This window comes from Arvicanthis niloticus, chromosome 7 (genome assembly GCF_011762505.2).
Source record: "Arvicanthis niloticus isolate mArvNil1 chromosome 7, mArvNil1.pat.X, whole genome shotgun sequence".
NCBI classification, from domain to species: Eukaryota; Metazoa; Chordata; class Mammalia; order Rodentia; family Muridae; genus Arvicanthis; species Arvicanthis niloticus.
This window is the reverse complement of record NC_047664.1, coordinates 70,526,530-70,548,287: the sequence shown is the minus strand read 5'-3', so window position 1 is coordinate 70,548,287 and position 21,758 is coordinate 70,526,530. Positions and strand designations below refer to the sequence as shown.

The following is a 21,758-nucleotide window of genomic DNA, read 5'->3' as shown; positions in this document are numbered from 1 at the left end:
AGGCGTGTGGGGTGGGAATTATAATAGTAAAGTCTGTGTGTAATTTTATTATAATACTTTTGAAACAAATTACTTTGTGTCTCAAAACTCCATATTCACTTTAGCACTTTGTAAGCCAACGATTCACGGTTCTGGTAATTAAGTTTTATGTCCAATGGTGGGCATCATGTTAGATTATCTAGCAATGGAAAGCACTTTTCCTCTGAATTTCAGTCTTCTTTTTTTTCTATCACAAATAACGCAGACTTGTATTTGTGATCGGCGTACTAGAGTTAGGAAGATAACAAAGCATAAGCCATCATCTTGCTCTGAGAAATTGTGAGGGAAATGAAGAAAGAAACAAAAGGGCGGATCAGGAAGATTAAGATTAGAGAAAAAAAAAAAGAAAGCAGACAGGAAGGAAGGAAGGAAGGAAGGAAGGAAGGAAGGAAGGAAGAAAGGAAGGAAGGGAAAAAAGAAAGATTGTCCTCTTTCAGTCCCTTCCTCCACCTCCGTGCGTCAACTTTTGTGACCTTGACAGCAGAGAGTTGTTTTGTTACTCATAGTCCTTCATTACTTTTGTGAAATGGAATCAAACTTAAGAGCTTTAAACTCTAACAGGATGTAGACTATCAGCTACAATCACGTCATTTGATCCCAAGGGTTAGATAGGCAAAGGGAAATTTGCCCTTCATTAAAAAAAAAAAATCATTTAAAAAGCCACTAGTTGGGATTCAACTCTGCCTCGCTCAAAGACCTTTAATAAACACAGCCCAAAGGCCAGTATCTGTTAACACTGAGAGCTGAGAATCCGGACTATAGGACCTCCTCTTGAAGAGAGTAAAACAAGTTTGGTTAAGGCTAGCTCTGAGGAGGAAGATAAGAAAGAATGAGGCTGGGGGAAGAAAAAAAAAGTGTGATTCGGTTGCAATGAAGAGAGTTGTAGTCTTCTTTTGCTGGATTCTTTTTGTTGTCCTCTCCCCCTTTGTCTCCATCTGTCTCTCTCCTTTTGCCCCTGCCCTCATCCCTGTTCCCTAGCTCCGGAGCCGCCAGGCCAGCCCCAGAGCCTATCCCTTTAAATGACAGCTGTGGCTCCAGTCCCAGTTCGGAGCTTGACGTCAGTGCCACCTCCCGGGCTGCGAGTAGTTAGCGCCGGCGCCAGCGCTCCCGGCTGAGGCGCGCTGGCTGGCTTGCAACCAGGGGTGAGTTTTCTTCGCTCGGGCCCCGCCTCCTGCCCTCCCCTCGGAGAGCCGCGCGCAGCCCCCGAACCTCTTCAAGTCTCTCGCACTCTTGCTGTCGGTCGCCCCAAAGGAGCAGCCGTGTTCGCGGAGCTCCATTCCTGAGAATCTCTCCCCGATGGAGCTCGGGCGCCTCCGACGCCACTGCTGCCCGGAACCCTGAGCAGCTCCGGGTACCTGGAGGACCGCTCCGGCCAGCCAGAGAGTGCAGGGTGACCAGGCACACGCCGAGGACCCGGGACCTCGAGGCTCTGGGAAGCACGCTGTGCGGCTCGCCCAGGTCACCTGGCCGGTGGCGGGGACCATGGCTCTGAAGGACACGGGCAACGGCGGCAGCACCATCCTCCCGATCAGCGAGATGGTGTCCGCGTCCAGCTCTCCTGGTGCTCCGCTGGCCGCCGCCCCGGGGCCCTGCGTCCCGTCGCCCTTCCCCGAGGTAGTGGAGCTGAACGTTGGCGGCCAGGTTTATGTGACCAAACATTCGACGTTGCTCAGTGTCCCGGACAGCACTCTGGCCAGCATGTTCTCGCCCTCTAGTCCCCGGGGCGGCGCTCGGCGCCGGGGCGACTTGCCGAGGGACAGCCGCGCGCGCTTCTTCATCGACCGCGACGGCTTCCTCTTTAGGTACGTGCTGGATTACCTGCGCGACAAGCAGTTGGCACTGCCCGAGCACTTCCCCGAGAAGGAGCGGCTTCTGCGCGAGGCAGAGTTCTTCCAGCTCACCGACCTGGTCAAGCTGCTGTCGCCCAAGGTCACCAAGCAGAACTCGCTCAACGATGAGGGCTGCCAGAGCGACCTGGAGGACAACCTTTCCCAGGGCAGCAGCGACGCACTGCTGCTGCGTGGGGCGGCGGCCGGCGCGCCCTCGGGCTCCGGGGCACATGGTGTCAGTGGCGTTGTCGGTGGTGGCAGCGCTCCGGACAAGCGCTCTGGGTTCCTTACCCTGGGCTACCGTGGCTCCTACACCACAGTGCGAGACAACCAGGCAGATGCCAAGTTCAGGCGTGTGGCGCGCATCATGGTGTGCGGGCGCATAGCCTTGGCCAAGGAGGTCTTTGGGGACACTCTTAATGAGAGTCGCGACCCTGACCGTCAGCCCGAGAAGTACACGTCCCGCTTCTACCTCAAGTTCACCTACTTGGAGCAGGCGTTCGATCGACTGTCTGAGGCCGGCTTCCACATGGTGGCGTGCAACTCCTCTGGCACCGCCGCCTTTGTCAACCAGTACCGAGACGACAAGATCTGGAGCAGTTACACTGAATACATCTTCTTCCGTAAGTTAGCAACTAACCTACCTATGTATGCATCTCACACCCTTTCTCTGACATCGAAGACTTGAGGCGGGAGAAGTCCCGCTGTGACCTGGAAGGGATGTCCCCTGCAGGAGTGCCCTGGCTGCAAGCCTGCTAATCTGTACTAGCAGCTCTCCAGCCAGCATCCCTTGAGCAGTGCGGGAGTATGCTTCCCCTCCTCCCCCATCCCTGGATTCAGGCTCTCTTCCTGAACTTATTGATTTCTGCCCTCTTGCCCCGCCTAGCTCCAGAAACCCTCCACTGCAACATAGGATTAAGAGACAGCGCTGTGTGTGTGTGTGTGTGTGTGTGTGTGTGTGTGTGTGTGTGTGTGTGTTCGCGCGCGCGCCTGCCTGCCTGCCTATAGGCCCTCCTTCTCTTGTCTGATGTGAGTTTAGGGGGTCAGTTTATTTGAACCTTTTTTTTAAAGGGCTAAGAGGAATGTAGACAGTGCCAAGGATTAGCTCCTGTGCGGTCCTGCGCGCAAAAGCTTCACTTGGATGTGGTTTTGGAAGGACTCAACTCATGAAATGGTGACTGTGCTTCTAGAGTACCCCCTCCTGGGAGCTGGCACATGATGACAGCTGCAACTGTAAAATGACCTCCATTAGTTAGTAACATACAGGTTTTCCTCTGTCATCTACCCCCTATGTAACTGCCCAATGTTTTGGACAGGAGTCAGAGAGGAGAATGGAGTTTTGGCTTCAGAGTGCAGCTCTCAGGATTGGAGAGTACAAAAGGGGACAGGTGTGGGTGTGTGTGGGTGTGTGTGTGCGTGTGTGTGTGTGTGTGTGTGTGTGTGTTTCCTTAAAGGGGCAGACTGTTGAATCAACTTAAGCTCAAAATCTCAACTAAACACAGTTTTAATGTTGAGGGGTCTGTAGGTATATATTGAATAGGGTTAATATTCCAAGGTGATCAAAGTAAAACTCTGGTAGGGATAGAGGCAGGGAAATTATTTGGCTTGTACTTTCATTTGGCAAGAAACAAGAAGCTTTAAAATTGTGTGTGTGTGTGTGTGTGTGTGTGTGTGTGTGTGTGTGTGTTCAGCAGGGTGGAGACAGCACTAAAAGCCTCTAATGGAAGTAGCCTGGCTCTCATTGTGTTTGCCTTACTAAGTAGCTCTCAATCACAAAGCAAAAAATGATTAATTTTCTACACTTGAGCAGAGAGGCCGGAAAGAGGACTATCCTTCTGCAGGTGCAGAGTTGATTGGCACACAATTCAACGTGAGTATGTTTTCACTAACCTTGGAGGCAGAGTGAGTGGCAACACTTTGCTTCTGAAAGTTAGGTGACATTTTTGAGACAGTGTTGGAGTTCCTGAGGAGAGCTCTCCTGCATAGGAGCAAATGCATATCCACTGAGGAATGCATAAGATCCAACCACATTTACTGATTTATCATTTGTGAAGGTCTTCCCACATGGTCCATGCTGGTCTTCAATTCTCAATCCTCCTGCCTCTTCCTTCTGAACGGTGTCATCCCAGGACTGCTGCCACAAGCCTGGCTCATTGTTTCATTTACATAAAAAACTCTTTATTACACAGCAAAAAAGAACAGTATTTGGGAAGGCACAAAAAGGAAGTTAATATTTTCTTGTGTAAAAATAGCATCTCTTTCATCTATGTTAGGCAATTAAAATATTTAAAATTAAATAAAGTCTGTCTTATCATTGAGATACTTATCAAGACTTTAAAATACATTAAAGCTCTAAGTCAATTCATTAAGGATATATTTCTAACCATTTCAGAATATGATGTGAAGTGAGTGTTTAACTTCACATGGTTACTGTTCTTTCATGGGTTTGTTTTTCTTTTTGGTTTGGGTTTTTGTTTTGTTTTTCTTACAGAAGATATAAAGATGAATGCAGTTCATGATTTTGTTTTTAATTGCAGGGTCAAATCAGCAAGCACTGAGTAGACTGATGGAGGTGGTTTTTCAGGAACACACACACACACACACACACACACACACACACACACACACACACACAATTTTAAAGCTTCTTGTTTCTTGCCAAACAGAAATGCTAGCCACAAAATTACCCTGCCTTTATCCCTGGCTGAGTTTTACTTTGGTCACCTTGGAAGCTTAGCCCCATTCAATATATACTTACAGACCCATGAATATTGAAACTGTGTTTAGTTGAGATTTTGAACTCAAGTTGATCCAACACTCTACCCTTTTAGTCTTGAGCAGAAGTTCAGGATGGTCTCCTGACTCTGAGTGCAGAGACTCTAGGCACTTACCAGCATGTCTGGCTAATTGTAGGTGCTGTTTTTATGGAATTATATTTCTTAGTTTCTTAATTTCAGTCTTTTTTTTCTTTTTTTGCCACCTAATAAGGGAGGAGACAAAAAACCCATGATCATTGCAAAGAGAAAAATACAGTCTGTAAATTAAGATAAAACAATGCCACACAATGGCAACTTGAAATTAGAAATTTTTAATTTAATTAAGAAGATGATTTAAAAGTCACCTGAAATTTAGTGTTGCATATTTTGAAGTAGATGTGACATTAAATAAAAACCATATTTTCATATTATAAAAACCAACACTTCTTGAGTGTTCATCTTCCTAATGGATTTTCTAATAACAACCCTCAAATTAGAATTCTTAATGGATTATCCTAATTTAGAGGAAAATATACATAATTCCATATTAAAGTTGTAACCCATCCATTGTTCCACCAAATTTGTCATTTTTCTGGGTATAAAATTTATCTTAAATAATGTGTTTTGCAGTTGTGGTTTATCTGCACAGATTATTTAGAATTGAATTCTTTTTCACTGTTTACAAGTAAACATACATTGTATTCTTTTTTCTTATTTCCATTCTGTTCAGTTTTGGCAATGCCAGAATGATTATCTATCTGTCTGTCTGTCTGTCTGTCTGTCTGTCTCTCTGTCTACCTACCTACCTACCTACATATTATTTATTTTTTGACAGATCTGTGTTGGAAAGGCTTATCAAGGATAATCATAAGATTCAAATTATTGTATGACCTGATTTCTGTTCATGTTTTGATGCAGAAAAGAACAACTGCACGTATTTATACTTATTTAATCTTTAGCACAGATCTTCCATCACGGTGTATAACATGCATTTATTTAATGTCACACGCCAGGCATTTTAACGTGTCTTTTGAATTTAAGTTGCTGATGAACTTAGTGGTTTGATACTACTTTAAAAGCAGTAAAACAGTAGTTTGACACAGGGGCATGGAATTTAGTGCTCACTGACTATCCTAAATTTCTGAAGAATGGGAAGAGGATGGTAAATAATTCTGTGATCCTGGATACTGCTTTTTACCAAATATGTGTACTGGGCCAAATTATTTACGTGTTCATGTTTCAGTTTCTTCATCTGTATAATGGGTTCTGTCAATTATGGAACTGGAGAGTCCATGTAAAGTACTTCTTGCATCAGAATTCGACTCAACAAACATCAGTTGCTACTAGTTTATAGTCTATTATTTTGTCAACAGTAAGCTTTCACTCTTTATAAGAAGTATAGTCAATTATTAGAAAATTAACTTGAAGAACAGCACACCAAATTTTTGTAAGTTTGCAGTAAGAATTTAAATACTACTTTTCAGGCTGGAGAGTTAGCTCAGTGGTTCAGGGCACTGGCTTCTCTTCTAGAGGCGCTCTGTCAGCACCAGCATGGCAGCGCACAGCTGTCTGAACTCTAATTCTCGGAGATCTGACAATCTCACCCAGACATACATGGAGATCAAAACACCAATTCACATAAAATAAAAATAAACAAATAATTAAATGCTGTTTTCCTACTTGAATATTTCAGATCAAGTCACCTAGATGTTCCCATGATATTCTAGTAGTTTGGATCAAATCTATTTTGGATCAAATGTATTACCACTATGTTCTGATGCAGGCTGTATAAGTGTTTTAGGACTTCTCCTTGTTAGGACTTGAAACCTCAGTAATACTTCTCTTATAAATGCCAACCTTGTACTTAAGATACTGAGTTCAGATTCTCATGATGATAAGCAAGTTATCAGAGATTAAATACCAGCTTGGTTGGGTTACAAGAACAATTTTACCTATTCTCACTTTTAACTCATGGTTTGCAAAGACTTTTAAATATAGTACAACATGTACCATTATAATTAAATTTCTTATTACTCCTCATATGCTGAAGATGAGATTGTTCTTTTTTTGGGAAAACCAGAATGATTTGTTAGGTTTGTTGTTTTGTTTTGTCCTGGTTTGCTTTTTGTAAAAAGCCACTAGACAGGACAAAAGGCATTCTGTGCTGTACTGAAAAGACTGTAGATATATGTATGGTGGAATGTGGTAAATAGATCAGTGTGCTTCAAACTAGCAATATATTTACCTTTACTCCCCATGGTGAAGATACTTGTATTGGTACTTGAAGTATTGAACTCCTTATGTTGCTTGAGCTGTAAGTGTGATATGTATGTAGTCCTGACAATGGAGTAGAGAGAAAGTAAAAAAAATCACTGGAATGCAAAAACTTGGGAAGACGTGTGGTATGATCCTAGCTGATGTACAAAGGAAGTGGTGTGGTGTGATCCTGGCTGGTGTACAAGAGAAGCTGGGTGGTGTGATCCTGATCAGTGTACAAGGAAGTGGTGTGGTGTTATCCTGGCTGGCATAGAAGGGAAGCAGTGTGGTGTGCAGAAGGGCTCTGGATTCTTATTTGTGGCTCAGTTTCCACCCCAAAGTTGTCATCTTCATGATACAGGGATATTACATCCAGCTTTGCTGTTTCCTGAAATTTTAGGGGAAAAGTTGACTTTTCCCAAACAGAACCTGTGGTAAAAGGAATGCTTCCTACACTTGAGTATGTGGGTGCTTATACTCAGTACTTCCTGCAACACTCTTTGTGCTGGACATCCGCTTCAGTTAGAATACTGGTATGCAGCTGCCAGCTAATACCCAAGGTTATTTCTGTACTGGAAACACTTGAAACATTCAGCTAAGAAAACATATTTCAATGTTGATTGGGTTCTCAGAACTTTAATCTCCAAGTGAAAAATATAGTGTGAACTATTAACATGTGTGAGAGTTAAATTTTTAGCCTGTGAAAATTCTCCTTAAAATTTAACAAATATGCATTTTGTGCCTCTTATTCAGGATATATATATATATATATATATATATATGTATATATGTATATATGTATATATATGTATACATATATACATATATATATATATATATATATATATATATATATATATGTTACACATTAACAGTTTCAAATTAACCATAACAGTGGATATACACAGATATAATTTTTTAGACATTCTTTAAGGCACGTCACAGTATTTGCTGCACATAGCAACCAGAAGCCTACAAGGCTGACAGGTCCTCAAATCCAGTGCTTTTCAATAGTGAGAGGTAGCAATTCTAAAAGAATATATATACTTATACTTTTCTTAAAATTAAAATAATATATTTTCCTGTCTTTAACAATGTAAAGGGGCACTAATACCAACATTTCCAAACCATTAATATTTACCTGTTTGACAAATTACATATTTAAATACTGACCAATGAAGAAATTCATTTTTATCTTTGTAAATAGGACATACTTTCTTAGAATGAATTATGTCTTAATTGTGTAGCTGCTTCTGAGTTTTAAATACTGGTTAATACCATGAAATTATGTATTTTGTATAATTAGATTAAAGTGCATCAAATATATGTTGGGTATTGAAACTAGCTTTCAGTACTTTTGAAATCTAAAATGTAGAGGTGACAACAGTATTTGGAAATACTTGGAAAACAGAGTATCAAATTAACCTAAACAGGAGATTTAAATACGGATATAATTTTTGAGACCGCCATTTAAGACACTTCATGGTTTGTTTGTTTTTTTCTCCATATAGCAAGGACAAGCCTACAAGACATGCCTATAGCTCCTGGAATCCAGTGCTTTTCAATACTGAGAGGTGGCTATTTCAAAAGCTTTTTTGTAACTCCAGTAAAGATTAGATGAGTTTTATTTCTAGGATTTTAGTCAGTTTCACTGAGGATGCTCCAGGTGCTGTCCTGAGGAAGATAATTCGTGTCTCATTCACACCTCTACACAATTCTCACTTTTTTCTGTTTAATGTGAGAAAAAAATCTCTCCACGTTTTACCTATTTTCCCATTTAGTTTTAAACAGAGTCTGTACTATGAAACTCAAGCTGCCCCAGGACCCTCTATATAGCCCAGGCTGTCCTTAAACTTAGAGTAATGTTCCTGTCTCTCTATCTCTATAGTGTTGGTGTTATAGACTTGAGCCATCACAACCAATTCTTTTTTTCTCCCCTTCTCCTCTTTCTCCCCTCCCCTCTCCATTCTTCCTTCCCACTCATACCCTTCTTCTTCCTCCCCCCGTTCCTCTTCACCTCTCCCTTACCCGACTCCCTCCAATTTTTCTTCAAACACCTACACAGAAGATAAATTTTTCTCTACAGGAGTTAACACTGTAACCCCTGTACATGTTTCTAGTACTATACAGACATATAGTTTGTATTTCAACAATAAATCCATGAAATATTCTGTACTGATCTGTATTACTTGCAAACGTATTTCCGAATCATTGGCTTCTTACCATCTCTTCTAATCTCTAAATCCTTTTTGTACCTGGAGTGTCTTCACTTCTTTCTTCTTTCACTATGCAGTAATTGTAGATCCAAAACTGATTCTCTCATGTGTGTAAACATCTCTTCTTCTGTTGGTTTTGCCCACGGAAGAAGGGGAAAACCTTGCCCAGTTTTTCTGTTCTCTTGTGAGTTTTTGTTGTCACAGTTTTGTGTTTCTAGCCCTCAGTAATATGGCCAACACTGGTCAGTGTTTAAGGATTTAATAAATATCCAGTGTCTGAATGACTGTGTGTAGATTAGAGAATAGGCTAGAGATGGTAGAGATTCCATTAAGATAGGTGCTAAGTTTGGGATTTAGTTTCCTTTCAGTTTAAAGTACACTCACTGAGCACCTAGCAAGATACGTCTGTCTACACACACAAATTTGGACAAGACAGAAACCTCGCCTTTAAAATGATCATATAAAACTTTATATAGGCATGAATTATGTTACAGTGGTAATACCTAGTATTAGTATCAAGAGGCAGGAGTAATTTTTTGAGTACTATGATGTACTGTAATTACATAGAACTATAAAGAATAAAAATAAATAAAATGCTTACTGTAGAACAGACTAGAAGGATTTAGTCTGTATATTAGTTGTTAGAATTGTAAACATACAAGGATTGTTCCCTGTGTTTCTAGAAAACACAATCAAGCTCATCTTTAAGAGGATTTCTTTTCTAATTTATGGTTCTGGAAGGATAAAAAGGTATCACTGCCAGAAAGTATGTCAGCAAGCAGCTAGCATGGCTACTGGTCAGAGCTGTGGGCTCACATCTTGACCCTCAAGAAGGAAGCAGTGAATGAATTGGTAACAACCCGAGGCTTTTAAACCTCAAAGGCTGACCTCAGTGACATATGTCTTCCAGTGAGGTCACAACTCCAAATCCTATCCAAATAGTGCCACCAACTGGATACCAAGGATTGAAACACCTGAAATTATGGTGGGTATTATCATTCAAAGCACATAGGAGTGCACACATACTTCTTGATATAAAATTGTTTGTGGAAAAAAAACCATGAGGGGTAGGATACTAGTTTTGGTGTCCTGGTTAGAGAGATGGGTCAATTCGTAAGAGCATGTGTTGCTCCTGCAGAGGACTTAGGACCCAGCACTCATATGGTAGCTTATAGCAGTCTGTACTTCATTTATAGACGGCCCAGTGACCTTAAAGCTTCCAAAGGCACCAGGCACAGTATCTAACATAAACACTCACATTCAGACAAAACACCAATACACTCAAAAATAAATGATTAAGAATTAGTTTTGGTGGAAATTATAAACAGAAAATATGTGTCTATATTTATCCCACTTACAAACTTATGAAGCTAAACAACACTACATTTTAGTCAATTCAGGTTTTTAAAAGGCACTTAACAGGTACTGTTGTTTAATGAGAAATATAACATCATCAATTTTGCCCATACGTATTGACTTTGTTTTGAGAGCATTAACAATGAGAAATGGATGACAATAATGGTACTCATTTTGAGGCAGCCGATAGTTGCTCTTTAATTTTATGCTTAGTCACTAGTTAACACTAGGTTGGCACTTTGTCGGTACTTAACTAGAATGCTATTCCGAACACAATGTAACTGTTATCTAATTATAGCTGCTTCTATAGAAAAACAAAGAAGTAAGACACAAAGGATATGAGAAATATAATGCTGACTTCAGTAACCAGAACATTATGGGATCTTACCACTTGCTTGTGTTAATTCAATGTTTTCACTGTTTATAATAACAAACTTTGACTATGGTATTTATATCACATTTCTCTTACATCCATTGACAATCACATATTTTATAATTTACAGGACAAGATAATCAATCAGAAGCAATACTAGAAACTGTTGGCCATTAGAAGTAAATAGTTAACACCATGAGTGATTTAATATTTCATAGATTCTCTGAAAACTACTGGCTCTGGTTTTGGATATTGGAAAAACTATTTTTTTGAGTGGAATGTGTTGAAAACAGAAGTATCCACTTTATAAGTTTGTTGTAATGGCTAAAAGAAGTAATCTATATAAAACACATAATCGTATCAGACATAAATAAAATGCCCAATAAGAATCAACTATAGCCATTCATTAAATCAGGAGCCTCCAAATACATAGCCAATCTCTTGTATCTGAAAAGTGTTCAATAACGTAATTGCTTTGAAAGAAGATGGAAAGTAATGCTTACTCAAAACTGCCTGGGAATGTTCTATCATCATGAATGGATTTTACTTTTAAACTACTCACCTATTATTTACAATATAATTGTAGCATGTTATGAAAACAACTTTATCCTAGCTTACTATTTATTGCACCTGAGAAAAAAATGTATTCTTACATGTCTAATGCTGGCATTGGTTACATAATATTAATGATTAAAAGCACTAATTTGAGCTGAAGAGATAACTTAGCCTTTAAAGGGTGTGGCTCCCAACCAAAATAAAAGATCACTAGTTTTCAGGAAAATTCCCTCAACCTATGAAGTGTATTCAGGTAAGCACTTCTTACACACGTTCCTTTATATTTACGTTTTTGTGGGAAGTTTTCAGCTTCATTGGTCAACAGTTTTGTGCAAGAGACACTTGGGCTAAAACATTTCCCGGAGTTTGGGCATTTGGCCAAAATTTAAGACGGCATTTTAGATTCAAGTACATACATTTTCAATTCTAGGAAAGTGGTTAGCTGTCAGCTCAATCAGTTCCTATTGAAACTCTCTAACAATCTCTGAATATATGCCTTCTAGTCATTGAATTTCAGGTATTTGAAGAAAGCAGGGGAAAGTTGGCAGTTTTTCAGAGATAATTGTCTAAGTCTATGACCTTGTTTCTTCCAGTTGGTGGAGAATGCAGATAGCACTTCTCTTTGCAGGTGGAGGATAAAGATTCAGGAATTCAATTCCACAGCAACATCCATTTTTGATAAGGGAGTGGCTTCCATGGCAACTGTACAGGGAATGGTGGAGGATAGTTGCAGGTGGTTGTAAATTATTGGTGTCATCTCTATATTGGCTTGGGGGTGGAGGAATCTTTCATGTAGATTCTGATTTGTAATAAAAGAAAAAAAAACAGTCTTTGGACTTTTAGTGTTAATTTTCATCAGTATGCAGATGTCTTATTTTATGTTCCTGTATTTTTCTATATTTCAGTGCTTAGTTCAAACAATAATAGAAATGAATCTTATTTTTCTTTTTTTACCCATATAGACTGTTGAAATTAATATATGTCAGGTAATTTACATTGAATAACAATATGGTGTATCTTCTTGTTTGGATATATCCAATTGTCGTTTCTTAAAGGAAATGTGTAAAGCATATTATTACCACCATAACATTTGTTTAAAGTGTTGCAGCCTTTCAGAACTAACTCTTTTAATGGCTTGAAAATTCAGAAATGTAAAAACTACAAAACCAAGAGAAATTCTGTAAAGTGGTTTTAAGCTATTGAATTTTAACTAATATTTAGTCCTCTTATGGCTTTAAGGCATTCATCACCAGTGTTATATTATTACAGATGCTGAAAGTATAATAGTAAATGTAAGTGAAGAGACATCCTGCCCTTTATGAACAGGGCCATGGCATATGAGTCTGTATCATATGCCTGGCTTGTCTTTAGGATGCATACCATGAGTCTGGCGCACTGAGTGTCTTAGTTACTTTCATAGTGCTGTGACAAAATATCATATCCCAGGCAACTTATAAATGAAAACATTTGGTTAGGCTCACAGTTCCAAAGGGTTAGGTAGGCAGGTATATGGTATACTTGGCACTGGCAGACTAAGTGAGAGCTTACATCCTTGCTTAGGAAGGAAGAGAAAGAGAAGGAAAAGGAGGAGGAGGGAGAAAGAAAAATAAAGATAAGATAGATAGATAGATAGATAGATAGATAGATAGATAGATAGATAGATAGATAGATACATAGATAGATAAATAGATACATAGATAGATACATAGATAGATAAATAGATAGATAGATGATAGATAGATAGATAGATAGATAGATAGATAGATAGATAGATAAAGAGTTAGTTTTAAAACCTCAAAGTTCACTTCCAGTGACACACTCTCTCCTAAAAGGCTACACCTCCTAGTCCATTCCAAACAGTTCCAACATCTGGGAACCTGTAGGGTCATTCTAATACAAACCTTCCCAATGAATAACCATGCATTTAACAAATGTGATAGCTCCTGGCTGAAGACTGACTTTATCATTTATTAATTTTTTGGATTGTGTGTGTGTGTGTGTGTGTGTGTGTTTATGTGTGATTGTGTCTGTGTCCATGTGGGTGTGTATGTGTGTAAGTAGCTATATATGGAGAAAGAGAGATACATACACACATATATACATGCACACATGTTTTGGCCAAGCATCAAGGTAACTCACTGCATCCTTGCAGAGCACTACAGACACGTCTACTGAAGAATGGCTAAACAACGGCCAATTCTCACACAATGTTCTCAACTAAGGCATTACTAACTTTTTGACAAGAAAAAATTAGAAAAAAATGAAGAATTTTTCCCCTAGAGTTGATCTTTCTGGTCTCTGAATTATACCTGAATTCCTTACTGAGAAACTTTACAATATACAAAAAGTAAACTTTATTAAAGAGACCAGATTTTTGGCATCATTCTAGCTGACACTGTCTCTTGCTGAGAAACAAATTTTAATGTCAAATTAAGATGAAGGTTCTTCCTAATTATCTCTGACAAATACTTTATAATTAAGATGAAATTGAACCAACAGTATATTCCAGGTCATCTTTTTTATTTCAGTCAGTAAATCTACTGGACCACGTTACCCTGCTTCATGAGAGTGGCCATAGAGCTTTGCCGAGAAACAGAAGACAATAACCTTGCTATAGTTATTAATGCTGTTGACAAGTGGATTCAAGAATAAATATGCCTGAAAGCCTAGGATTAAAGGTTTGCAGATTAGCATATTTGTTCCTTTTTTTTCCTGCTAGTCTGATGAAATATCAGTCTAATAGATGTTAGAGCCATTATGACACTTAGCGTTTTCATGCTGTATGAGATTTTCAGGTTTTAAAATAAACAGTTCTCTCAAGCTGTCTGAATTATAAGCTGCTGCTACCAAACTACATTTATTATTATAATACTTTCATCCGTAATGCTCATACTTGTGAATCTTACCAATATCCAGTGTTTGCTAAACATAAGAAGAGAAAAGACTTACCCACCATTTTGGCACAGTCACTGTACTCCTGGGACTAACAGAAACATGTTTTTTGTTTGTTTATTTGTTTGTTTTTGGTTTTTTTTGCACACTGCATACATTGTTTTATGGATTGAACCATCACTTTTCAAGAAGATAAGCCAGAGCCCTGATTGCATGCTCTACTTGTTCTGTACCTTGTCCTGTAGTGGCCTTTACAGGGTACCAAGTAAAATGAGGGCACTATGATGGGTTCTCATTTATCATTGCTGTCATCTAAAGGGGGATTTTGAATAGAAATTAAAGATACTTATATAAGCACAGGAAGAATGACAACTGAACATGAGGGCAGTGATATTTGTCATGTATTTACATGCTAGAAATGTCAATACTGATCGACAAGCACCAGAAGTAGGAGGGAAGCCAGGGATAATTATTACCTTACAGATTCCAGGATGATCCAAACATGCTAACACTTCAGTTACAGACTTCATCATTGAGAACTGTGGATTTATATTATTCAATTTAATTATTATTATATCATTCAATTATAGTTAAATTAAATTATTAATTTAAGATGATTCATTACATCAGCCTTAATAAATGACCACAGCGGTTTCAAGATGTTTATCTTATTAAAAGAAACTTACTTCAAAAAAACCTGAAAAAAAGAAACACTTTTTAAATTTTCTAGATTCAGTGGCCAGTTACATATAATAAATTCAACTCTAGCTGGCTAAATCTAGAAAGAATGCTTTATGGTAATATATTACACTAGTTGGGAAGATTGTACATTTAAAATAGAGTTGTCCAGGGAGGGGATGCTTGTCAAAGGTTCCAGAGTCCAGAACTTCCTGGGTACATGTTGTACTACTTACACATCCTGTGCCTAATGCAAGTCACTTAAAATAAGATACTCAGTATAGTTCATGGCTCCCGTTACGGATCGTCTCATAATGATGTCAAGTTATGGAATTTGATTCATGTGTATAACCTTGGACACAAGAAAATGTGTGAAGTAGATCTTTGAGACACCAGTGTGCCTTCATGCTCCATGGTGCTCTTTGCATGAGATGTCCCCATGTCTATAAATATTTTCAACTTGTATACCATTTATCTTAATCACTTCATTATATACAAACAATACACACACACAAACACACACATACACACACACACACACACACACACACACACACACACACATACACACACACACCATGCTAATGAAAACTATTCCTCAGGAAGGAGGCTTTCAGGTTAGATCTCACTCTGATCCTCCCTATCCTATGTGTGTGTCTACGTGAAATAACTATTTTCACATATTTCATAAATATTTTCATTTTCAAATATATGCTTGAAAAACGAATGTATTTAGTTTGTCTTTCTTATTGGTAGTTTTCTTTTGTTTTCACTTCCATTGAGTGCATTAAAATATGATTTCTTCATTTTCATGTACCCATCTAATGGATTGTTTTAACTGGTTCATGTTAGAGCATCATCTGTAATTGGTCTGCACCATGATGCCTTCAATCTGTTCATGTGGAATCCTCTGACTATACGTCTATGATGGCGCTTGCCATCATAGGATGTTATTTGTCTAAATGCTGCCAGGGAGCTTGGTGAAGAATGCACAAGTCATCATAAAAGCAGTGTGTGTGTGTGTGTGTGTGTGTGTGTGTGTGTGTGTGTGTATCCCTTTACTGCTACTTCCCAACTTCACCCAGCTCAAAAACTCAGCTTCAAAATCATTGCAAATATAGGTAATGTTTTCCTATGAATTTATGATTTATGTTTCCACTTCTTCATAATGGATGGATATTATGTTTTGATTCACGATCTCTGTAAATTAGCATATGGCAAAAAGTTTGAGCAAGAATCTAGCCATTTTATCTTTTTGGCTTCTTTATTCTATAATACCGTTTCAATTGAGAGCCATTAAGATGGCTAAGTAGGTAAGAACATTTACTGCCAATCCTGATGATCTGACCTCAGTCTCTGGAATCCAAGTGGTGGAAGCAGAAAACTGATTCTATTCAGTTGTCCTCTTACATCGAGTATGCTTTGGCATGTACATGTTCATGTGTATGCACTCCCCCACCCCCACACTAAATAATTCATTGCATTAATTACTTGCATATTGCTGTGACAAAATACCATGACTAAGCAACTTGTAGAAGGGAGGGTTTATTTGAGTCTTGTGGTTCCAGAGAGATGAGTCCCTCATCATCACAGACGAGAAGCTTATGGCAGCAAGTGCCCAGCATAGTGGCATTAAACAGTGCAGAACTCACACTTCTAACCACAAACCAGAAGCAGAGAGAGTAAACTTGAAATAGTCTTTAAACTCTCAAAGCCAACTTCCAGTGTACTTCCTCCATCAAGGCTATGACTTCTAAGAGGTCTCAAGTAGTGTCCTCTGGGGACCAAGTATTAAATTGGCAGAGCCTATGGTGGTGTGGCATTGCCATCCAAACTATCACATTCATAAAATAACACAAATAAATAAAAATACATAAATAAATATAACAAAAACCCCAACAGCAGCAATAGTACCACCATTACATGTCCCTGCTTCCAGTCACGAGCTGAACTCTCTTTATGCAATTCCTTGCCTCAAGTTTCATCTACTTGCCTTTATCTTCCTGTCAAATTCAACAGGATTATCGTGGATAGTCATGCGAGGTTCCCTGTAGAGCAATCATCAGTGACTTCTGCTAATATGTCACATGTCTCCAATGCATTCATTAAGCACTGCCAAATAGAGTCCAGTTAACTTTAGTGACCGTTTCTGTTCTGAGCATGGGCAAACGGAAAACTCTGCAGCCACAGATCTGCACAGTAAACACTGTTATACAGAGAGGACAGATGTCCTTTCCTGCAGGACAGTAAATTTCTTGTTAAACCCATGTCATAGCGCTTGATTCTTGCATTGAGTGTGCCCCTTGTCTGTTAACTGTTGTCTTCGGCAGTCACCTCTGAGGCACACTGGGCAGCATGGCCTCCTTAGAGCCACAGAGTTTTCACAGCTCACTTGTTCGTAGGTCAGAGGCTTTTGAATTGCTTTAAGGGCTAAAAAGCCCGTGCTGTTCATAGCAAGTCTTTCCTTCTTTTGCAAAAATTAATTCCTGAAAACTCTTGGAGCACTCACTCCTGGACAGTTTTGGGAACAAATTAACCAAAAGCATCTTAATGATATTTTAGAGGTGAAGACTCATTTATGCCCTCTGAGAGTCAGTGATTTCTCGATTTTAATGTAATGGCTTAGGGGAAGGTGCCAGCTATGTCAGCAGAGGCAGTGGCATTTGTGGGAAGGAGCATCAGACATGGTTCCTGCTAAGGCTGCAGTTTTGCAGGCTTCTTAGGTCTCACTGTTGTCATTGCTTTGTTAAAAACGTATGATGCAAATTTTAAACAAGAAAAAAAAAAAGAACAGTTTTCAAAGCTTTCCACAAATTTATCTCTTAGACTTAACAGTTATCAAACTTTAACTCCATCTTGGCTTTGCATTCTTAATGATGTTAAAGCAATCAGAAAATGTTATTTTACCATGACATACTCAAATATGTAAAACACCAGTATTTTAGAGTGTCTTGTTAGGCTTTTTATACGTGGTTAACATATTCTGTAGTGCTCAGTATCTGGTTGTCCCATTTTTAGTGCTACTGAGATTGATTGGTGGATGTGAATGATCTATCTCTTCCAAGTATCTATTTGAGTATTTATCTAAGTTATTTTTTAATGATACAAAATTGCTTCATTCAAAAATTATATTGAGACTACAAAAATGTGTATTATCATGTTCTATTCACTGAAGTTTTATAATGAACTTTTTATAATGAATTACCTAACATAGTGGAGAGAGAGAGAGACAAAGTCTTATTTGCTTTTATGTCTCATCTAATTCTCAGAAAACTGGCCACATATAGAAGCTTATCTCTCCAGAGTCTAGACATTCAGATGCCAGGATCTAGCTGTTTTTCTACTCATTCCTGGATCCTACACATTGTATCTCATTTGAATTTGAGAACATCTGAAAGACAACAATTGTATTAAATATTTACAACCTCATTAATATATATATGCATATCATGATTCTGAAAATGCAACTTCATATATTTTTTGATGGAATTTATTTATACTGTATTGCCCAAAAAGAAAATCACAACTCTTACTTCAGACTGGATAATCGATAGTTTATTCTGGAGCCAAATATTAGTGACCATAGTCTTGAGACACAGATTTGGATTGTGTCAAGTTTTTGTGTTCTAATGCCATAATTTTCATTAGGGCTTTATAGTAACAAACGTTGTATTACAATACAATTAGATGACACCAAGAGGTGGGCAGTAAAAGGCTGTTAAAGGATAAGGATTGTCCAAGATAATTTAGTCTGCACTGGCCACAGTCCAAATCTCTTCATGTTACTGAAATGCTAATCACTCAAACAGCCTCTGCCATTGCAGCTTCATTCCTGGCACTCCCGTTCAAAGGCCTGCGAATAATACAGTGGGAATGGAGCTAGTGATTTGGTTCTTATTACTTCAAAGTTTCTTATTTGCAAATTATCAATGTAAAAATGGTACAGGAAACACAATCTAAGTTTGAGCAATTACGACAACAACAACAACAACAACAACAACAACAACAACATGCCTGAGGAATGTTTATTTTATGGAAAAAGCACAAATACAAAGTAAGTGTAGTATAAAGAATAAGTAAGGGGCCCTTGAGTTGTTGACACTCATAGTGCAGTTTTATTAATCTTCCTTAGGACTTTAGCAATGCTTAGAGAAACTTGGAAGATCTTGGTTTACAGTTTGTCTTTATCACTTATTTTGTACTTTTTTTTGGCACTGGTTTCATGAAAATCAGTCGAATATTTTAGGTGGTCTCCCCATTTTCCATATCAAAAAAGATCTGAGCACAGGAAAGATAACCCTTGTCAGGTTTGTTTGGTATCTCTGGTGCATTGTGCCATACCAATTGAACAAGCAAAAAAAAATTTTTTTTAATTGCTTTGAGAGAAATACAAGATGGGCTATGAAAAGATTCCAGTGTCTTGTTAATATATTTAGGATTCATAAAGTTATAATCTCATTGCTTACCAGTGAATAACATTGATTATAACCTTATCTCATTTAAGTGCCATATAGAGGGTAGACAGTGTAAACGTTCAGTGTAATATTTCTACATTCTTAAGACAACACAAAATTATTAAGCCAGAGGCGAATGTTAAGATAACCATATTAATGATGTATGTTCTGCATCAGCACTGGCCTGCTTTTACTGTAAAGTCTTACACGTATCTGACATTTCAGTACTATTTCTTGATTGAAGTAATGAGGATGGGTTTTATTAGCCAGGATTTTCAGTAACTCTAAGTCCGTGGTTTCTCTTGTTAGATCTCCTCTGAAAACTGAATCCACAGTGCATGTTCTGCAAAGCTTCAAGCCAAGTTTCCTACTCAACTGTAACCTGTATAATAGGCTAGTAGAGACACCTGACTATGTTTAAGGAGGAGAGTTCGGCAGCAAACCTGGACTCCATTTTCACATAAATTCCCCATAGTTCATAATGTTGTGACTAGATAGTTCTGTTTTTTCGAAAAGCTTAGATTTCTGTGTTTAAAAGCTATTCGATAAAATCATATGATTTCAGGGGGTTGCTCCAAAAGTGTTAACAATGTAATAGAAAACACTTTGCAAGGACCCGGTTCAAGTATGCGTCACACTAAAGTGAACAATTTATGTGTTTATTTATAAGACATTATGCTGAAACAGAGAAGGAACTCACTGCCTGAACTGGATGGAAGGTTCCAGGGGAGAATGTGAGAAAGTTGACATTGCAAATTGTTGACAGCACCGTGAGTATCTGTGTGAGAGAGATTGTATTAGTTAGTTCACAATCACATGGCCGGCTTGATGAAATAGTATTACCGTGACCAGTGTCAGAGAATTGTTAGGGGATAGGGAATTCTGGAAATATATAGAGCGGCAAGAAGGCTTAGCACATTCATTAGACATTCATCATGTGTTTTCAGCCTGAACACTATGTGTTCCAATGTACATTTGCCAGTAGCAATTATGACAGCATTGTAACACTCTGTATTGTGGAAACTCAATTTGTTTAGCTACTTGGGAGCTATTGAAAGGTTATATCAGTGACAATAAGGAGTGAGGAATAAATTGTTCTCTAAAAAACCACATATTCAAAGGATTCTAGGAAAGAAGGATTTAAAGCATCAGGAAGTTTGCCTGTGATTCATTCACTCAGTTTACTAGGAGCTGCCTTGAAGAAAGGAGACAGATGATCATTTCTAATCTCCTTGTCAAGTGGCCAAGGAAAAGATGAATATTTCTCACAGGAAGAGACCTTATCTCATGAAGGTCTTCGCCAGATGGCCCTGGCTGAAGTGTGACACACAGTAAATAACTACAGAATCTCTGAAGCAGAACTTAGAGGATACCCTATCACCTATTCATCTTCTGGGTATATGAATTGTAGAAGCTTTCAAGATCACACACTCCTTTATGTGTGAGGAGATCCGTAAAATTTCTTATTATTTTCCACAGATTTCTCATTGAAACCTAAGAGTCGGGCATTGACTGTCCAATGAAGGACAGAAAGAACAGGGGAAGTATTGGGGATGGTCCAGACAGCTCCTGTTTCAGCTCAGCCTCCATGTTTTCTGAGACTGTATTTCACTTTGCTTCATTCTTCTTAGAGAACTCACTATGTAACCCAAGCTGTCCTCAAACTTATGTGAATCTTCTGTTCTTAGTCTTTATACCTCTGGGATACCAGGCTTCCATTGTTTGAAGCCATTTATGACACATGCTACTCTGATTTCTGAGATTTTGATATAACCATGTAATTTCAGCACAAACTTCCTGGGTGTGAAGAGAAGGTGTGAAAGAGACCTCAAGAACTGTTGTGGGGGCTGGAGAGATAGCTCATCAGCTGGGAACATTAATTGCTCTTCCAAAGGTCCTGAGTTCCATTTCCAGCAACAACATGGTGGCTCCCAACCACCTATATTGGGATCTGAAGCCCTCTTTGAGCATACAGGTGTATATGCAGATAGAAGACTCATACACAGAAGATAAATAAATAAATAAATAAATAAATAACCAACCTATGGTAGGATTGGGATTGCTTATTTTAAAGGCGGGAACACTGGAGGAAGGAGCCTTTTGCCATACTTAAGATGGTTCATAAGTCACTGTTAGACATTGTATTTGACATTGTTGTGCAAGTTGTAGGTAAGATATCGCCTGTGCTGATTCTGAAGGTTATATGACTCACCATTGCATTTTAGGAGGCACAGATTGAGGTTGTTGAAGAACCAGGCAAAGGGTAAGGTCAATTAGATATTAAAAGAATCATCAGAGAGGAATGAATATGAAAGCTATGGGGGAAAATTAAACATAAAGAAATATGTACTTAC

General features: G+C 38.7%; 1 protein-coding gene across 1 annotated transcript in view; it reads left to right on the top strand.

Moving 5' to 3' along the window:
• The first annotated feature begins 1,076 nt into the window (after positions 1 to 1,076).
• The window catches only part of Kctd8 (potassium channel tetramerization domain containing 8), a 221,714-nt gene continuing 201,032 nt past the window's right edge, over positions 1,077 to 21,758 (top strand). Inside the window, exon 1 of the mRNA XM_034508158.2 lies at positions 1,077 to 2,491. Coding sequence (XP_034364049.1) covers positions 1,522 to 2,491 — 970 coding nt within the window. The 5' untranslated portion in view covers positions 1,077 to 1,521. The remainder of the gene's footprint in view (positions 2,492 to 21,758) is intronic.